This window comes from Leptonychotes weddellii, chromosome 11 (assembly GCF_054177405.1).
Source record: "Leptonychotes weddellii isolate Sample4059 chromosome 11, ASM5417740v2, whole genome shotgun sequence".
Classification (NCBI taxonomy): domain Eukaryota; kingdom Metazoa; phylum Chordata; class Mammalia; order Carnivora; family Phocidae; genus Leptonychotes; species Leptonychotes weddellii.
In genome coordinates this window covers 38,077,859-38,097,501 of record NC_138379.1, presented here as the reverse complement: position 1 = coordinate 38,097,501, position 19,643 = coordinate 38,077,859, and the positions used below count along the sequence as shown (strand labels likewise).

General features: G+C 41.6%; 1 protein-coding gene and 1 long non-coding RNA gene across 2 annotated transcripts in view; both read right to left on the bottom strand.

Annotated features, from left to right (window-relative positions):
• The window catches only part of RRAS2 (RAS related 2), a 75,755-nt gene extending 63,819 nt beyond the window's left edge, over positions 1-11,936 (bottom strand). Inside the window, exon 1 of the mRNA XM_081798552.1 lies at positions 11,558-11,936. Within this exon, the coding sequence (XP_081654678.1) occupies positions 11,558-11,665 (108 nt within the window). The 5' untranslated portion in view covers positions 11,666-11,936. The remainder of the gene's footprint in view (positions 1-11,557) is intronic.
• A 3,709-nt stretch (positions 11,937-15,645) lies between these two features.
• Positions 15,646-18,341, bottom strand: LOC145716188 (uncharacterized). The gene is made up of 2 exons (XR_014138686.1): positions 17,947-18,341; positions 15,646-16,161 (listed from the first exon to the last, which is right to left on the bottom strand). It is a non-coding gene; the product is annotated as an uncharacterized LOC145716188 (long non-coding RNA).
• Between the last annotated feature and the right edge of the window lie 1,302 nt (positions 18,342-19,643).

The following is a 19,643-nucleotide window of genomic DNA, read 5'->3' as shown; positions in this document are numbered from 1 at the left end:
AAAAATCCTTAATATTCCAAAACAGAATTTACAGGTCATGTTCTTTGACCACAGCCCAACACAGCTAGAAATCCACAAAAGGATCCACTCAATCCTTCGCCAAATATGTATTTTATTAAGGAGATATCCAAACTGCAATCAAAATTATCTAAAAATAAAAAGTATAATATTTCACATCAAAGGAAACAATGCAAAATCAGTCCTATAACGCCTTTCCACAAATCATTAAGGATACTGTAAATATTCTGGAAAACCTCTTGCTAAAATTCTTTAGAATACCATTAAAAATATACATTCTAACATATAAACTACCTAAAGTACTACTGTGAAAAATAGATGGCAATCAATCTCATTTTTAAAAAAAGCACAACACTGAGGGTTGCTGGAGGGGAGGGAGGTGGGGGATGGGGTAACTGGGTGATGGACATTAAGGAGTGTACATGACATAATGAGCACTGGGTATTATTTAAGACTGATAAATCACTGACCTCTACCTCTGAAACTAATAATACATTATATATTGAATTTAAATTTACAAAAATAAGAGAAAAACATTTTTTTAATTTAAAAAGCACAACAAAACAGTTTATGTATGAAATCATAAAAAGACATCTATACCCAATACAATATAAAATAAGCATACTGCGGACTAGATACACACACACACATGCTGAAGAAAGGAATTCTTTTGCTTTTAAGCCATTCCAATTTCTGTACCTACAGCAAGAAAAGCCTTTGCCTTGATCTTCATTTTACAGCACGTGCACACACACTCTCTCTCTCTCTCTCACTGTCCACCCAGCTTCTTCAGTGGCTCAATGCAGAAAGCTTAGTCTTGAAGGGTAAATAAATTTGAAAACTATCCTTTTTAACCATCTCTAATTCTCCAAAATTATACCTCTCAGCCAAAACCCCAAAATTAACTGAATGTCTTAGTGGGTTTAATAGAATTTCACACTGGTTGAAATCCTACTGATACTCCAAAAATTATGGCTCCCTGGTATCAACCTGTCTGCCCTTCAGCATCAAAACAGATTGGGAATCAAAGTGCCCCAAGGTAATTCTGAAAGATGGCCAGTTCTTCACCGCCAACACCAGGAACGGCTAAAATCAACTCTTCGCAAGAGAATACATTTTTAAAAACATACTCTACCACACAAGGAGAAATACATTTTTAAAAACATACTCTACCACACAAGGAGAAAGGCCTCCCCTGGAAAGAGTTGTTTCCTTAAACAGTAACAAACTAGAAAGCAGCAGTTTTGTGGCCTTAAGAAAAAAACAAGAGAACATTACCATTGGTTAATATCAGACTGAGATATCAAGGGCATTAAATTGGTTTGAGACAGTAATTAGATTTCACATCCAAAAAATTTCATCAGTGATACAGAGGCAAATTTAACAAATTCTCCTAGATGGAGATTATCTTATCCTTTTTGCTGATTAACTTAACACAGTATGGTATGATTTCAGAGAATCAATGCATAAATAGTATTTCATAAGATGACTGAGAAAATGAATAAAAATGGAAAAGAAAACCTTCCCAGACCTGAGGGTGTTCCATCATTTCCCAGGGAAAACTAGTGAACAGAGAAAAAGTTCTACTCCTATCCCGATAAATGTTTCCATTTCCAATGATGAGAGAAGGCTACAAGCATGTAAGTAAAAAATAAGTTACTCCTGCAGAATGGAAACTTGAAGCCAGTCAGCCAAATAAAGGTAAAGACATGGAAAACAAAGATCTGCCTCCATTGTTTTAATACAAAAATGTTGGGGCCCAATAATTTTACATTCAGCCAAATCATCACTTATCATGCAAAAGCAAGTATCTTAGGTATCTCTTCAGTAAAAAGCACTTGAAAGTATTCTCTAAATCACAATTCAAGATAAAAACTAGTTGTTGATAAAGACTATTGTAAGCACTGAAACCAGTTAGAATGATACAAATGGCAAATAAAAGCAATAACCCTTCATAAGAAAGGGATTAATACCATTATTATTTACTATAATTATAACAGCAAAACAGAATGCAAAAGCCAAAAAAAAAAAAAAAAAAACACACAAATCTTTTAAAAATACTGCAACACACACTTTTGGTTGCTTTAAATAAGGACACTAAATTTATGAACGGGATGATGGGGGCAAACAGCAACCAAAACTGCCAAATTCCTCATTTCCCATAGCTGGGAATAAAACACTATTAGTCTGTTTTTCTAATTAAATATGTTTAAGATTATGAATAATTTTTCTTAAAGATTTTTATTTATTTGTCAGAGGAGAGAGAGAGCACAAGCAGGGGGAGCGCCAGGCAGAGGCAGAAGCCAGTTCCCTGCTGAGCAAGGCGCCCGACGCAGGACTCGAACTCAGGACCCAGAGATCATGCCCTAAACCGAAGGCAGACGCTTAACCTACTCAGCCACCCAGGTGCCCCAAGATTATAAATAATTTTAAGGTAAATCTGAATCGTTACAAAGAGAGAGAGAGAGAATCTACCATTCAAATCTACCACAGAGCACAGGAAAAAAAAAAAAAAAATATATATATATATATATATATACACACACACAAGAATAGTGCAAAGGGAGGTAATTATGCTAAAGATCAGGGCCAAAATCAGTAGTGACCTAACATAAATTTTTCAACCTCTCTCTCAAAAGATACCTGGCTAGAAAGTTAGGCAGAAATTTTCTCCTTAAACAGAAACAAAGTTGGTCCCCTTTTTGCCTCAACTTGGTTTCTTTAGGCTTAATTTCACAAAGTGCCTAGCTAGACTGATTATGAAAACCAGATTTTGTTAACATAACTGAGTAAAACAAACTGCTTATTATCACTACCTAAAGCAACATCAGAGCCACTAGTTTTGATCACTTGGTCAAGGTGATGTCAGCCAGGTTTCCCCACTGTGGTTACTGTTTTCCCTTGATAATTAATAATATCTCATGGGCAGATACTTTAAGACTATGTTAATATCCAGCTACTCTCAAATCCAATAGCTATAACATCTATTTAGGATTGTGACTCAAATCAATTGTTAAGACCGCCAAATAGTGATTTCCTAATTCCACCATTTCCTCTAAGCTTATTAGTCAGAATTCTACCTTAAGGAAGAACTTCCCTTCCTCCTTCATTTATTTATTTATCCCTATGGATTCACAGATTCCTACTTTATGGATAGCAATCAATTACTATAATTATTTGCTTATATTGTCCCCGAGTTAGCCAGTGGGAGTCCTTCTGGGTTGGCTGTGTCTCTCTGACAGGTCACCATTGTTTTGGTTTTTTTGAGCACTTCCTTACTTTCTGACACTACGATACTCCAAGCTCATCTTTGTTTTTCCCTGCCCTAGCCCTGGGATCAGTCATTTCTCTAAGGTTCCTGTTAGTAAAGAATGGTATTGAGAAACCAAGATCTGGCACTAGGTATTTTCACTGCTAATGGGGAGTCACTGTTTCTAGGCACTCTTAGAGCTGGAAAAAAGATGCACAGATGTGTGTACGTGTATTCATATGCATCTATTTCTGCATCTGTAATTTTTAAACCATGAATTTATGTATCTTCAATTCCAATCAAGCATCAGAGTTGATGCTAACCTTCCCCCTTTCCACAGTGAGAACAAACTGAGAAAGTTGGCTCCCATTTTCCAAAATGTATTTACTTATTTGCTTAATCCTAGTATAGAAAACCATTGCAGAATTGAAAACCCATGCCTCTGTGACTGACACACACACACACACATACACACACACAGAGTCTATTAACTAGAGTTCAATGTTTGTTTCAAGTTCTTTTTGTCTTTATCCCGAGGACATAGTCCAAACACCCAGTTCAAAAGTTAGTTTTTTTTCTTTCCCCCCTTCAGTGCGGTTATGTTACTCATTTGAAATAAGGCTCAGTTCATTTATTTGTTTGTATTCCACCTCAGGGTGGTTTTTTTCTTCATCACTTGATTGTACTGGTATCTGCTGTTTATGCAGTATGTGAAACATTAAACATGGTTCCAAAAGTCAGAAAGTATCCTCAGAAAGGTCACCAACCCCATTATCTCTACCCCTTCCCCCTCACTCCTACCCACTCCCCATGGCTAACCAATAATCTCATTAATCTCGACCTTATCCATTCAGTGCTGAAAATACATTTTCTTATTTCCCCTTCTTTCTTACACAAAAGGTAGTAGAGTGCACATTATATAGTACTTTTGCACTTTTTTTCACTGAACAATTTATCCTAGAAAGCACTTCATATCAGTTCATAGAGATCTTTCTTATTTTTTTAATAGGTACATAATGCTCCACTGGGTAAATGTACCACATTCTATTCAATCCCTCTCCTATTCTGTAAGTTGTTTCTAATTTTTTAAATTACAAGCAATGCTGTGAGCTCATGCATGTGTATTTTCACACTCATGGAAGTGTATTTTCAGGGTAAAATCCTAGATCTGGGATTACCGACTCAAAAGGTAAACACATATACAGTCAAATCTTCATCTATTTTATGTCTCCTGATAGAGTGCACTAAGAACAACTCATTATTTCTGCATTATTATTTGCCCCCAAAATGCATAACCTGAATTTAACCATGAGGAAACAGACAAACTCGTATCGAGGGAACTCTTCAAATAACTTACACTCTTCAAAAATGTCAATGTCCTAAAACACAAAGACTAAAGAACTGTTCCAAATTAAAGAAGACATGGAAACGGAATGCGGTGCATAATCTGAGATTCTCTCCTGCTATAAAGGGCATTATTGGGACAACCAGCAAAATCTGAAAAAGCTCTGCATGTTAGATTAGTGATAATAAATCAATGTTAATTTCTGATTTTAGTTATAGACTATGTTTATTTTTTTCATTTTTTATGTTTTTTTAAGATTTTATTTCTTTATTTGAGAGAGAGTGAAAGCGAGAGAGATCACAGAGGGAGAGGGAGAAGGAGGCTCCCCACTGAGCAAGGAGCCCAATGAGGACTCGATCCCAGGACCCTGGGATCACGACCTGAGCCATGACGTGAGCCGAAGGCAGTCGCTTAACTGACTGAGCCACCCAGGCGCCCCAGACTATGTTTATGTAAGCAAATGTCCTTGTATTTAGGAAATATACATGGAGAGACTTAAAAATAAGGGGTCATCGTCTTCAACTTACACTCAAATGATTAAAAAAAAAAAGATGGGGGAAGGAATAAAACAAATATGGTAAAATGTTAGCATTCAGAAAATCTGAGTAAAGTTTCTTTTAAAAAGCAACACTGGACGTTACTTTGACATTTATATCCATACTTCGAGTACTGAACATGTACTTACTTGTATACAAAGCTCTTTCTCCTAGAAAAAACATCACCATATGAGGTGACAAGATAAGTTGGCGGGCAATATTAAACTACTAATATATACAAACAACAAATTCTGTGACTGTAATATTTTTAATTAAACTACGATTTAATGCTATGGAACCAATCAACAATCACATTGCTTTTATAAAACACTAAAAATAAAATATAATTTATAAGGTGACAAGGAACTCGTTCTATGTCTCCAGTAGCGTAATTTTAGACAACTTACATTTCTTTGTTTCTTTCAGAACCACACAGAAAATAAGTGAATATATAAATCTTTGTCTTTTTCATAAAAGCCTGAGAGCTGTTTCTCTTTGCAAAGTAGAAATAAATCAAAGGCCTACCAAGGACATTACTTTAAACTAAGTTTCAATCCCAAACACAGACTCAGCAACTCTGCCCAAAGTAATTCAAGATCAAGGCCTTGCCAGAAGATTCACTATTAACTCCACAATGTCTAGAGTCGAAGTCTTTATTCATAATCACTTTTCAGTAAGGAGGGCATATAGAACTAATACTCTAAAGACACTTCTATTTTTCCTCAGAAGGAAGAAAGGGAGGAAGGAAGGGGGCGGGGAGAGAGAAAGAGAGAAAGAAAGAAAGGAAGGAAGAAAGAAATAATCATACGGCATCACAAAATCTGTTTCAATTTTATGAAATCAATTAATTTGAAAAGGGAACCTTTAGGGGCTCCTAGGTGGCTCAGTCGGTTAAGTGTCCGATTCTTGATTTGGGCTTAGATCATGATCTCAGGGTCCTGAGATCAAGCCCTGTGATGGGCTCCAAGCTCAGCGGGGAGTCCACTTGAGATTTTCTCTCTCTCTCCCTCTCCCTCTCTGTCCCTGCCCCACTCTTTAAAAAAAAGAAAAGAAACGAAAAAGGAAACTTTAGAAAGTAAAAATACTGCTTTAAAAAAGTCTCCTTTCAGGGCACCAGGGTGGCTCAGTCGATTGAGGTCTGCCTTCGGCTCAGGTCATGATCCCAGGGTCCTGGGATGGAGCCCCACATCGGGCTCCCTTGCTCAGCGGGGAGCCTGCTTCTCCCTCTGCCTGCCACTCCCCCTGCTTATGCTCTCTCTCTCCGTCAAACAAATAAATAAAATCTTTGGGGAAAAAAGTCTCTTTTCCCACCCTTTCCCCCCTTTTAAAGTTACCAATTTAATTCCTAACCAAATTAACAACTACTTTCACTTCAAAGTTTGCAAAGACCCACATTTCAGCCTCACAGGTGAATTAAAAATCTCATCCCAGTAGGCAGCTGCCTGTCGTAATCACTTTGCATTCTAATGGTATTACATCAAGGGGAAAAACAAATTCTTGAACCTACTCAACAAAAATGTCCCCACTACACTCCTTCAACTTTCCCCATCCCATTCAGGAGAGATGCACACATGTTAGAATGAATAAAAAGAATGAGTTTTAAGAGACCTAAGGTCAGAATTTCCTTCTGCTTCTCCTTTGACAAAAGTGGCCATCCTCTTCCTTGTGTGCCTATCACTTCTATGCAGGAATTGCCGGCAGATCCATTTCTGATGTTACCAGAATGAGGCAATCTCTAGTAAGTACCACCATCAGGAGAGGAGTCTTATTTTTCAAGCCTAAGAATTCATTTGTAAATTACTCTGAAAATGTAAAGCAATAAATATGCACACAAAAAATAAGTCTATAGGGGCGCCTGGGTGGCTCAGTTGGTTAAGCGACTGCCTTCGGCTCAGGTCATGATCCTGGAGTCCCTGGATCGAGTCCCGCATCGGGCTCCCTGCTCTGCAGGGAGTCTGCTTCTCCCTCCGACCCTCCCCCCTCTCATGTGCTCTCTCTCATTCTCTCTCTCTCAAATAAATAAATAAAGTCTTTAAAAAAAAAATTTTTTTAAATAAGTCTATAGTTTCAAATTCACAGGCACGAGTTATTTTAAGTGACTTCTAATTGCAGAGAGTGTCTTCAAGACACTGCAGTAGAGAGCACCAATTTCAGAACCTAAACTCACGCCCTTCACACATGGATCAATTAACTATAACATAAATACATGAGTCTTGAAATCTCTTCTAGGATCTCTGCCCCAGGAAAAGTCAATGAAAAAGCATTCAGCAAAAGACAAACTCTGAGTAAAACGTAATGTCTGAGTCAGGTCCAGACTAACAGGTTGCAAGACTGACTAACACTCAACATGTGAGCAATCAACTACCCCCTACACAGCTCAAAATCTGACAAACTGCTCAATAAAGTGAGGATGCTAAACAAAGACTAGAAGCTGGGAAATTCCTCTAATTCTGTAAAACACATATGTTCTCTTCTGAGAGTTACCAGGTAAAGCATTAACTCAAAACCCCAATAATTACTCCAAATTTCCTAAAAATCAACTTGCAACTGATAAGTTTCCCCAACTCAAAACGGTATCAACATTTACCACCTAAAGACCACACAATGTGAAGAGGGGAGTTTGAAGCTGGGGTGGGAGGTGGGGGTTGCTGAAGACTTAATAGACCAGATTATGTGTCAAGGAAAAATGAAGAAATTACAAATTTTGTTTTGGAAGAACAAGATAGTAATAGCAGCAAATAAAACCAGGTAACAATTATTATCAACTTACTCTGTAGATGGCACTGTGCCAAATGATTTGCATGCATTATTGTATTTATTCCAAAAACCCTAAAGATACTATTAGTCTCCCTTTTCATATAGGGAAACTGAGGCTTGGAGAACCCAAGAAACTTGACTAAAGACACACAGCTAGTTAACTAAATAAGAAAGAACCTAGAGTTTCAAAGGCGCAGAAATTTGTTCACCCAAACTCAACATTTTATGGAGAAAAAAAAGGGGGGGGGGCGCCTGAGTGGCTCAGTCGGTTAGGCGGCTGCCTTCACCTCAGGTCATGATCCCAGGGTCCTGGGATCAAGCCCCGCATCAGGCTCCCTGCTCAGTGGGGAGTCTGCTTCTCCCTCTCCCTCTGCCTGCCTCTCTGCCTGCTTGTGCTCTCTCTCTCTCTGTCAAATAAATAAATCTTTAAAAAAAAAAAAAAAATGAAGCCTTGAAAAGATTGAGAGATTAAGAGAGTCCTCAACATCACCTGAATAGGGAGACCCAGAATCCAGATATGCAAAACACTCTCCACTTCACTCTGTACAATGTTAAGATCATTTCCTAATTACAGTTTACTCTTTTAGGTATTCTATTTACCAACAAAACTTAAAAACATTTTTCAAAAAACTATGAATAGAAAGATTAACTCCACATATTTTACATTTTTATACACTTTATAATTTGCTAAATTCATTTTTAAAGAGGAAAAGGCACCTCAATTAAGTAATTATTGCCTTAATTTCCTATTTTGCAGCTCTTCATATGCATAGGTCCCAAGTACATCTAAGGTTAAAGAAAGTCAAGGCTAAAGACAAAGTTGTTTTTAAATTCTCCATTCACCAATTTACCATATTTTTTCTGCTCAAGATTATATAATAGAAAAATATATACTGAACACCAAAAAGTGTCATTTCAGAAGACTTAAAAAGTAAATAAAACCAATTTGTGTCATCCTGATCTCCTACGAGAACGGACTTCCACTTGTTAAGATTATTATCCTGCTGCCATCTCCTCGCCCTCCAATTACTACTGCTAGACAATCACAGCAGAATGAATTTTAATTTCCCAAGAGTCAGACAATAAATAGTGGCTCTATTAAGTGTAGATGATAAATAGTCACTTTAGATCCACAGTATAAGATTAATCTCACAATAATAATGTCTGTAGACTTATTATGCACTAGGCATTGTTTTAAGCTCTTGACATAGGTCAACTCATTTAATTTTCACCACAAGAGTATGCGGGGTACTTTCAATTTCCCCAGATTACAGATGGGGAAAACTGAGGTACTGAGAGTTTAGGTAATTTATCTAACGTTATACATGCAGCAAGTGGCAGAGTTGAGACTCCATCCAGGTGGACTGGCTTCTACCTCTGCAGGTCTCCTTGGAGTCAGAGCCCCCTTTCACTGGCTCCAACTCATCTGCCTCTCCCACTCCCCTCCCTGCCTGCCTTCTCTCTCTCCAAACTAGCATGTATCTTCCCCCATACTCACATAAGATGCATTCTCTCTCCCTCCCACAAAGCCTATACAGTCCTTTTATCAATTCTTCCCAAATTGACTTTTCCCCAATTCCGAATTCCCTTTGCATTTAAATGTGTTACAGAATTATACACAGACACTTATACTAATAGCCATCATTAACTGAGTACATACTATGTGACACAGTGCTAAGAACATTCCCGTAATTTAAAGGATTATAAACAATGTGTGATCCCATCCATTTTGCTGATGATTAAATTGAGACTCAGTGAAGCTGAATATTCTGGCAGTGTTCTCACAACCAATAAATGACACAGCAAGAGACAGACGCTTAAGCTGACTCAAAGCTCACTTTTTCTCTATGTATATATATATATGTGTGTGTGTGTTTCTCATCCATACACGCCTCCTTTACTTTTTTTATCTAGTACAGTACTATTCATAAAGGAGGTGTTTCTTTAACAAATGAATTCTAGAGAATCATTTTTAAAAACAGCAATTATTGTTATCTTAGCAGTTTCTAAAACTATTTCCCAAAAACAAAAGGTTCCAATACCTTAATTAAATAACCTACAGATTTAAATACATTCAGATGGTCCCTCCCCACAAAGGACCTAAGTATGTGTAGTTTAACCTTTCAGGTGACACTTTACTAATACTGGAACCCAGGATTCTTCTCTCACTCCTCACCACCACTGCCGGCCCCCCCCAACTACAGTCCCCAAAGAAAGGTTAAGCTATAAATTGTTTTGCTTTGCCATCAGTTAAAGTCTCTCTCGGCCCTACGAAAATGCCGGCCCTGATTCTGCAGCCTGCGAAACTTAAACCAATCTCACCTCTTACTCAGTGTGATTTTTTTTTTAACCCACTTAATGAGCATACTGTAAATGCTCATTACATAAACATCTTCTCTTCCTGGACACAAAGGTTTTAGCAGTAGTTTTTAACCCCTTGAAATATTATAACAGCATTATTGCTCATTTAGTCAATGTGAAAGGTAACAATCACATTTATGTTAACAGTACTCTGTATTTTAATGTTACTCTAAGTGAAATAGCCATTTAAGTATCCCAGCTGATAACAAATGGATGAAACGGAAACCAGAAATTAATTCTTCACCAAAGCATCTTAACAGTACTCTTGATATAGTAAGAGTATCTTTTCAACCTGTATAAAGGGGTACCTTCGTTCTCTCCCAGCATGTGCCACACCTTTTAGGTGGACAAAAGCAGAGAGACATCTGGGTTTCCCATTTTTAAAATCCCGAAAAAGATCACTCAAACCTCTTAACAAGAGCAAATCCTAAGAATGAAGAATTCCAACGCCCTTTTCTTTACCACAAGCCCTGACTTTCGCCTCTAGCAACCAGAGAGAGCAGGGAGTGGAGGAGTGGGTTATTGGAACAGATCTAGAAGGCACGCCCCGGTCGGTCATCTCCTAGCCTGGCCCATCCCAAACTTCACCTTGGCAAAGCGAGAAGCAGGAAGGCACCAGGAATTCCTAGGAAATGGTCTCACCCCTATCGGAGAACATTCTTAACTTCCTCGAAGCCACCATTTCCCTCGGGCATTATCACACACTCCCACCCGGACATATTACCCAGGAGATTACTTAAAAGAAAAGCACAAACACACACAAAGAGAAACACACAGCTCGAAGCGGGCAGCTCCGGCTCGGCGTGCACGGAGAAACCCGCAGACCACGCGGAGCCGCGGCCAAGTTGCCACCGCGATCGCACCGACGGTGCAGGAGGCGGCCGCGGTGGCTGGAAGCCCAGCGCGAGGGGCTTCAGCCCCACACCCGACGCCCCGAGCCCGGGCCGCGGGGCAGGAAGCCCGGCGCGGCGGCGCAGCCTCCCGGGAGGGCTCGGCCCCGACCGGAGCGATAAGGTGGATCGGCGCTTCCCACCCTGCCAGCTCCGCCCTCCCGGACACATTCCTGAGAAGCCCGACTCCCGGGACGCCGAGCAGGGCGCCGGGCAGGCAGGAGAGCGGCGTCACGGCCACAGGGCAGGAGGGCAGAGCCCGGCCCGCACCCCCCCCCAACACCCGCCCCCGGCCCGCGCGGCGCCTCCGGGGCGGGGTCGCGGCAGCCGCCCCGCCACAGGTACCGCGAGCACCCGCCCGCCGCCGCCCCGGCGCCCCCGGCAGGCCCGCTCCAGGCACCTGGATGAACTGGATGGTGAGCGCCGACTTGCCCACGCCGCCTCCGCCGACCACCACGAGCCGGTACTTCTCCTGGCCGGAGCCGTCCCGCCAGCCGGCCGCGGCCATGGGGACGCCGCCGAGCCCGCCCGGCCACGCCGAGCCGCCGCCCGCCCTAGGCCCGGCTCCGGAGACGTGTGCGGCCGGCGGGCTGCGGGCGAGCGGCGGGCGGGGGTCCCGGGCGCCGGGAGCTGCCGGGAGGGCCGCTCCGGGCGGCGGCGCGGCGCCCGGGCTGGCCGGGTCCCGCCCGAAGCGCGGAGAAGCGGGAGGACCGCAGGGGCCAGGGGCGGCAGCGGCCGGGGGGCGCGCTCCTCCACACGTCTCCGCAGCGCCTGCGGAACGCAGCCTCCAGCGCCGCTACAAATGGCCGTCTGGGGGCCGGGCTGCTAGGCTGAGGTGCTGCATATGCATGAGGGGGCGGGGCGGGGCGGGGCCGCGCTGGCCGGGGCTGAGACTCAGGCGCTGACCCCCCGGCGGCTCAGACCCCCGCGGACCCGCCCCTCCGGTCCCTCGACCATGAGAGTGAGTTGAGTGACCGAGTGAGTGTAAGTGTGTAAGTGTGTAAGTGTGTACGGTGTGGGAGTGAGATTCTGGCGCTGACAGAGGGCGGCTCAGACCCCCGCGGCCGGACCCCTCCGATCCCTTGACTGTGAGAGAGAGTGTGTGTGTGTGTGTGTGTGTGTGTGTGTGTGTATACGCGCGCGCGTGCGCGTGTAAGGGGAAGTGGGTGTCAAGTGGGAGTAGGAAGAAGACAGTAGACAGTGTGTGACCATAACTGTGTAATGCCAGGGATTGTCAGGGATTATGTGGATAAAAAAATACAGTATGTGAAGGCGTGTGTGAAAAATAGAGCTGTTGTCATCTTAACTCAGTTTTTATAGGAGAGTAAATACCCTGTTATAAGAGTACAGATGGTGACCATGATTGTGTGAAAAACAGTGTGTGACAGTGATTGAGGATCAGAGCTGTGTCACAGTAATTGTGTGTGATGGGTTGCAGTGGTGAGGGTGTGTGAGGAACATGACAGAGACTGAGCATGGGCAATAAGTCACAGTGATTGAGGGTGCATGGACAAGAGTGAATGGGACAGCCTTGTATGTGTCAGGAGAGCGTCCTAGTGGCTGCATGTATGTGTGAGAAATATTTGGTCATTGTCTAGAGGAGTATAAGTGAGAGGTTACTTTGTAATTATGTACATACTTCATACCAGGCACTGTACTCAGTGCTAGAGATCCTTTCCTGAACAAAGCAGTGTCCCTGCCCTTAGGGAACTTAGAGTCCAGTGGGGGAGACAGCCAGGACAATGACAAAACTATAAGGCATTATGATAAGCGCTGTAACTATTAAGCATCATGCAGCATGTGTGCCCATAGCAGAAGCATTCACCTGAGAGTTGGGTGGTCAAGGAAGGCTTCCTAAAAGATCTGAAGAATAAATAATAGAGACAGGTGAATAATTAGAAGAAAGGTATTCCAAGGAAAGGAAACTGCATGTGCAAAAGTCAGAGCTGAGAAGGTAAGAATTGTGTCACATGATTTTGAACGTATTGGGGAAGTCTGCATGCCAGTGATTGTGAGTGAAAAGGGATTATGGGGGTGTCTGGGTGGCACAATTGGTTAAGCCTCCAACTCTCGGTTTCAGCTTAGGCCCTGATCTCAGGGTCCTGGGATGGAGCCCCGCCTTTTGACTCTGTGCTCAGCAGGGAGTCTGCTTGCCATTCTCTCTTCCTCTCCCTCTAACCCTCCCACTAGTTCTCTCTCTCAAATAAATAATCTTTTTTTTAAGTGATTATCTGTGTGTATGGCAGTTTAACCAAATGTAGCGGGAATCACAGCTTTATGTAGATAGAGGTAGTGTTGGGTAGTAGATAAGGCCATAGGCTCTGGGGCCAGACTGTCTGGATTCAAATCTTAGCTCTTCCACTAAAGGTGTGATGTTGGGAACTGAAACTGTGTGCCCCAAGTGTTGTCTTCTCTAAGGAAAGTAAGACTACTTACCATAAGGGTTGCTTTTGTTGTCGTTGTTTTTGTTTTTTTCCGTAAGAATCAAATGAGTTAATACCTATAAAGCACATAAAACAGTGCCTTGGCATGCAGTAAGATTTTATGCCAGTTTGGGGACAGGACTGCAAGTTCTTGGGCACTACCTAGTGACTTCCTTGGAACCAACAGAATGCAGCAGAAAAGATGCTGTATAACTTCCAAGGCCAGACGGGTCAGAAGGGGCTGTGCAGCTTCCACCTGTTCTCTTGGGATTCTCACTCTGGGGGAAGCAAAGTAAGAAGTTTGGCCACCCCCAAGACTTCCATGCTAGCAAGGCCACATGTAAGCATGCAAGTCCAAGGTACAGCTGAGCTCCTACTGCCGGCCTTGGGAGACATCTTGGATACCCAATGCCGTCAAGCCTTCAGATGAGGGCAGTCCCTCCTGGCATCTGACTGCAGCTGCATGAGAGACCCCAAGCAAGAACCGCCCAAGCTAGCCCTTCCTGACCCACAAAATCATGAGCCAAATGAAGTAGTAAACTTGTTGTGCTTCTTTCAGTTTTTCATTTAGAAATTATTTCCACGTGTAAAGTATAAAGTACACCCATACACCACCTTTACCCAATTCCACTACTGTGAGCATTTTACCCCCCTATTTCTCTCTTTCATATATATATATAGGAAACACACATATATAAATTTATGATTTTATACACATATATATAATCCATATATAAAAATGAATTTTTTGAACCATTTAAGGGTAAGTTACAGACATTATGGCCCTCTGCCCCTAAGTACTTCAGTGTATATTTCCTAAGAATAGGGATATTATCTCATATAACCAGAGTATACGGTTATCAACTTTAGTAAATTTAATATTGATATGAATATTTTCATCTAATCTACATTGATATTCCAATTTTGTCACTTGACTCAATAATGTGCTTTAGAGCATTTTCCCTCCTAGCACAGGATCCAGTCCTGGCTCAAGCATTGCATTTAGTTGCCAAACTCTTTTTATATTTTTTTAGTGTGGTACAAAATGGTTGTTTTAAACACCTATTTTTTTGAGGTGGGGGAGAGCAAAATATTTGTCACACAGTAGTAATAGCCAGAAAGGCCTCAATGACAGATATTATCATCAATGTGAAAAGGAGAAAAAGGAGAGAGAAAAGGAAGATGAGCCCACCTCAAAGAAACGCTGAGAAAAGGCCAGTTAATCTTCCCACAAATGTCTCTGGATGTCTGCCTAGCCCTATAATTTCCCATAATCCTTCAGGACCAAGAAGATGACAAAGTGTCCAGCTTATTATGCTCCTTGCCTTCTGAAGTACCAGCCTATTTTCAGTAGAATCTCTTTCAATCCACCTATATGTGAGCCGCTTCTATGCCTGAGTCCTGCCCAAGATTTCCTTTCCTTCCTACTCTGCACCACTACGATGCCTGTGTATAGGACAATTCCTGAAACCAAGCAAGCAAACCCATCCTATAGAAAACATGTGCCGGTTGCCTCTGAGCCATCCATTTCTCCCTCCTTTCAAATAGTATCTCCAAATTTCCCCTCTAGTTTATGAATGGCACCCACCCCAAGCTCCAGGGGTTCACTCTAATTCACTTAAGATTATCAACCTCCACTACCACAGTTATTAGCTGGAGGGTGGGTATATAGTCTAGGTCAGGGCAATCAGGAACAGATTCAACTGTGGAATCAAAACTACAATGAGATACCACTTCACACCCACTAGGATCACCATAATAAAAAAGCCAGATAATAACAACTGTTGACAAGGATGTGGAAAAACTAGAACTCTCATACACTGCTGGTAAGAATGTAAAATGGTGTCGCTGCTTTGGAAATCAGTCTGGCATGTCCTCAAAAGGTTAAACATAGACTTACCATATAACCCAGAAATTCCACCCCTCAGTATAGATCCAAGATAAATTAAAACATATGTCCATACAAAAACTTGTACATGAAAGTTCATAGCAGCATATTCATACTAGCCAAAAAGTAGAAATAACCCAATTGTCCATCAACTGATGAGTGGATAAACAAAATGTGGTATATTCATACAACAGAATTTTATTTGGCAATAAAAAATGATGAGGTATTAGTACATGCTACAACAGGGAGGAACATTAAAAACATGATGCTAACTGAAAGAAGCCAGTTACAAAAGGGCACATATTATATAATTCCATTTATATGGAAGGTTCAAAGTAAGAAAATCCATACAGGCAGAAAGTAGATTAATGGTTGCCAGGACTGAGGGGAAAATGCTGAGTGGCTGATAATGGGTATGGGGTTTCTTTCTGGAGATAGGAAAATATTCTGAGATTAGAGAGTGATGATGGTTGCACAACTCTGTGAAAATACTAAAAACCATTGAATTATATACTTTTTAAAGTGAATGTTATGGGGGCGCCTGGGCGGCTCAGTCATTAAGCGTCTGCTTTTGGCTCAGGTCATGATCCCATGGTCCTGGGATTGAGCCCCACATCGGGCTCTCTGCTCGGCGGGAATCCTGCTTCTCCCTCTCCCACTCCTCCTGCTTGTGTTCCCTCTCTCGCTGTCTCTCTCTCTGTCAAATAAATAAATAAAATCTTTTTTAAAATAAATAAATAAAGTGAATGTTATGGTATATGAATTATATTTTAATAAAACTATGGGAAGAAAAGATTCAATTGCAGGATTTTATCTGAGCTATCAAGGAAATGTCTTTTTACTTCAAGATGTCCCCTGTATCAACTCTATTCCTTTTTTTATTATTATTATTTGATTCAAATTTGAGTGTTCAGCAAGCAAGAAGCGTATAGGCTCAACTGCACCTAGACTTCTATTTCAAAATGTTTTCTTGCCCTTAAAAAATACCCCAAAAGCCTACACAAAAAGAAACCTTGGGGCGCCTGGGTGGCTCAGTTTTTAAGCGTCTGCCTTCGGCTCAGGTCATGATCCCAGGGTCCTGAGATCGAGCCCCGCGTTGGGCTCCCTGCTCTGCAGGAAGCCTGCTTCTCCCCCTCCTACTCCCCCTGCTTGTGTTCCCTCTCTCTCTGTGTCTCTCTCTGTCAAGTAAATAAAACCTTAAAAAAAAAAAAAAGAAAACCTTTACAAAAACAAATCATTGATGACATAGGAGAATATGGGAAAGAAAAAACTAGTTGTCATTCAAAGCCAAATAAAGATGAATTTTCATCTTAATCTGAAAAGTTTGCTTCTCAAGTAGCTGGAATAAAATAGATAAGTATGTAAATCTTTACAAAAAGAATGACCTACAAACTTGGAAAGAATGGTAGAGATCATCCCCCTTACCTTACCGAAAGAAATCCTGTGACTGGGGAAAGAATTTCTTTCCCAGTGTCATCTAGCAAGTTGTTAGCAGGACACAGGTCTTCTGACTCCCCTGCTTAGAACACTTTACCTCATGCCAAACTGGATGTTACCCAGAACCCCGAAGAGCCTCACAACACAGAGATGGTGTAATGCTACCAATCAAGAAAACTGTTGGACGCATCATTTTGGCTTAAGTTGAGTGACTGTCTAGCTAAAGGGCTGTCAAGAAACTTCAACAGGCAGATTCAAGACCTGATTTGGCCAGCAGATATGTTTTGGTGCATAATTCAATTTTTTAATTGAATTACCAATATGTAATTGAGTTATCAATATTTTAAAATAGGATATTTCACAAACAAATCTGGATTTCTAACTCTTCCCAATAAAATTAAAGGGACCATCTAGTAACACCAGGTCAACATTATCATGTGACAACTGGGTCCATGTAAGTACAGGCTGCCCTTGAGAAAAGGTCTGGATGCTCCTGTTCCTCAAAGTTGCCAGCAGTCCTATTGGACCCAACCCGATTGATGGGACCTGCCTGAACTTTGTGGGCTTTAAGCGTTTGCCAATCTTACTACTATCTGCCAATGCTCTCCAACTGGGATGCACATCTGAATCACCTGTAATCGCCTTAAAATGAAGAACCTGGGCTCCCCTACCCCCCATCTTGATAAATAAGTTTGCAGACCAAGACTCAGAAGTTGTATATTTAAATATCCAGAGTAACCCTGAGACATCTCCATAACTGAGAACTCTTGGAGGAGAATAGACTCATCCATGTCCACTCTATTTCAGAACAAACAATGACCTTCGCATCTGGAATGTTGGTGACTCACCATCTCTAAAAACCAACATTGCCCAAATACCATCCCTGGCCCATCCCAGAGAAAGGAACTAGGGGTGGAGTGGGGAAGGAGGTACTGCTGAAACGAAGATCCCCCTGACCTCATCTATAGCTGGGTCAGACAGAGCCCAGGCCTGATAACCAAAGAGGGCCAAACCCCAGATCAGAGAGCGTTCAGTTCTTACCATGGTTGATGGAAGCGCACCATCCCCTTATTTCCTTAATGGGCCTCTGCTTCTAATGTGAATGAATGGCTGATAGAGAACGAAACAGCCCAGCAGGAGCTGCATGCATCTGAGATGAGACAGATGCACAAATCTATTCCTTGTTTAAAGATCACACTGCTAAGAATAGAAACTGAAACACACGCTGAAGCGTGGGCACACACACACAGCCCTGAGGAAGGCCACAACAGAGCCGGAGGAATCCATAGTTTAGTGGAGAATCATCGGAGAATCATAGAGCCCTAGAGCAGAAAAAGCACCCTGAGATCATTCCCGCTAAAGCTTTCATTTTAAAGGTGGGGAAGCAAAGGCCCAGATAGAAAAGAGGGGTCCCCAGCACTGCCTAGAGATAGAGCAGAAGCGCAACTGGAACTCAGATTCTGTCTCCCAGCTTGGTGCCTGACTCAATGCAGTGCACTGCCTTGGGAGCCCCAGAGCCCAGGAGACGGAGCAGGGTCAAAGTCACACTCCCCCTTCCAGGCAGTGGCTGCCAGGAAGAATCAAGCAAGAGTGTCCACCGCTGTATCTTTTTTAAATAATGAAAAATCAAACCTACTTAAATATTCAACAACAGAGACTCGGTTAAATAAACGATGCTACAATATGAATATGGATACTACTTGGCATTAAAAATAATTTTTATTTGTATGGGAAAATGAGAATAGGATACAAATCAGTATATACGAAAATATAAAATATATACATAATAGCTACCATTTGCTGAGCACTTACCAGGAGCCTGGCATTGTGCTAATTACTGAAAACCTATTATCCAATTTAATCCACAAATCAACCATCTGAAGTGGGTTCTATTATTATTTGTATTTTACAAAAAAGTTGACGCACAGAGATGTCATGTAGCTAATAAATGGCAGAGTGTATATTTGAACCTATGAGTGGCTCAAAGCTTTTGTACTTAATCATTATGAATAGATGAAAAGGAAAAAGGCCAGTAGGATATTCAGTTATCCTAAGTAGTGAGATCACAGGAGAGTTTTATTTCCTACTTTGCGTTTTCCTGTATTTCACTCTTTCTCCCCTTCCTTCCTTCTTTCCTTCCTTCCTTTCTCTCTTTCTTTCTCTCTCTCTCTTTTTCTTTCTCTCTCTCTCTTTCTTTTCTTTCTTTCTTTCGCAATTCCACATTCTCTCCTACCCCCAGCCCCTGGTAACCTCTAATCTACTTTCTGTCCCTATGAATTTTCCTATTCTAAACATTTCATGTAAGCAGAATCATACAACATTTGTCCTTCGGTGTCTGGTTTATTTTGTTTAGCATAATGTTCAAGGTTCCTCCATGTTGTAGCATGTACTCATGCTTCCCTCCTTTTATTGGTTAAATAGTACCCCATTGTATGGATATACCACAATTTGTTTATCCGTTTATCTGTTGATGGAAATTTGGATTATTTCCATCTTTTGGCTATTGTGAATGATACTGCTATGAACATTCATACACAAATATCTGAGTTCTTTTTTTTTAAGTTTTTTTTTAAGATTTTATTTATTTATTTGTCAGAGAGAGAGAGAACACAATCAGGGGAGCGGCAGGCAGAGGGAGAAGCAGACTCCCCGCTGAGCAAGGACCCCGATATGGGACTGCATCCCAGGACCCTGGGATCATGACCCGAGCCGAAGGCAGACGCTTAAGCAACTGAGCC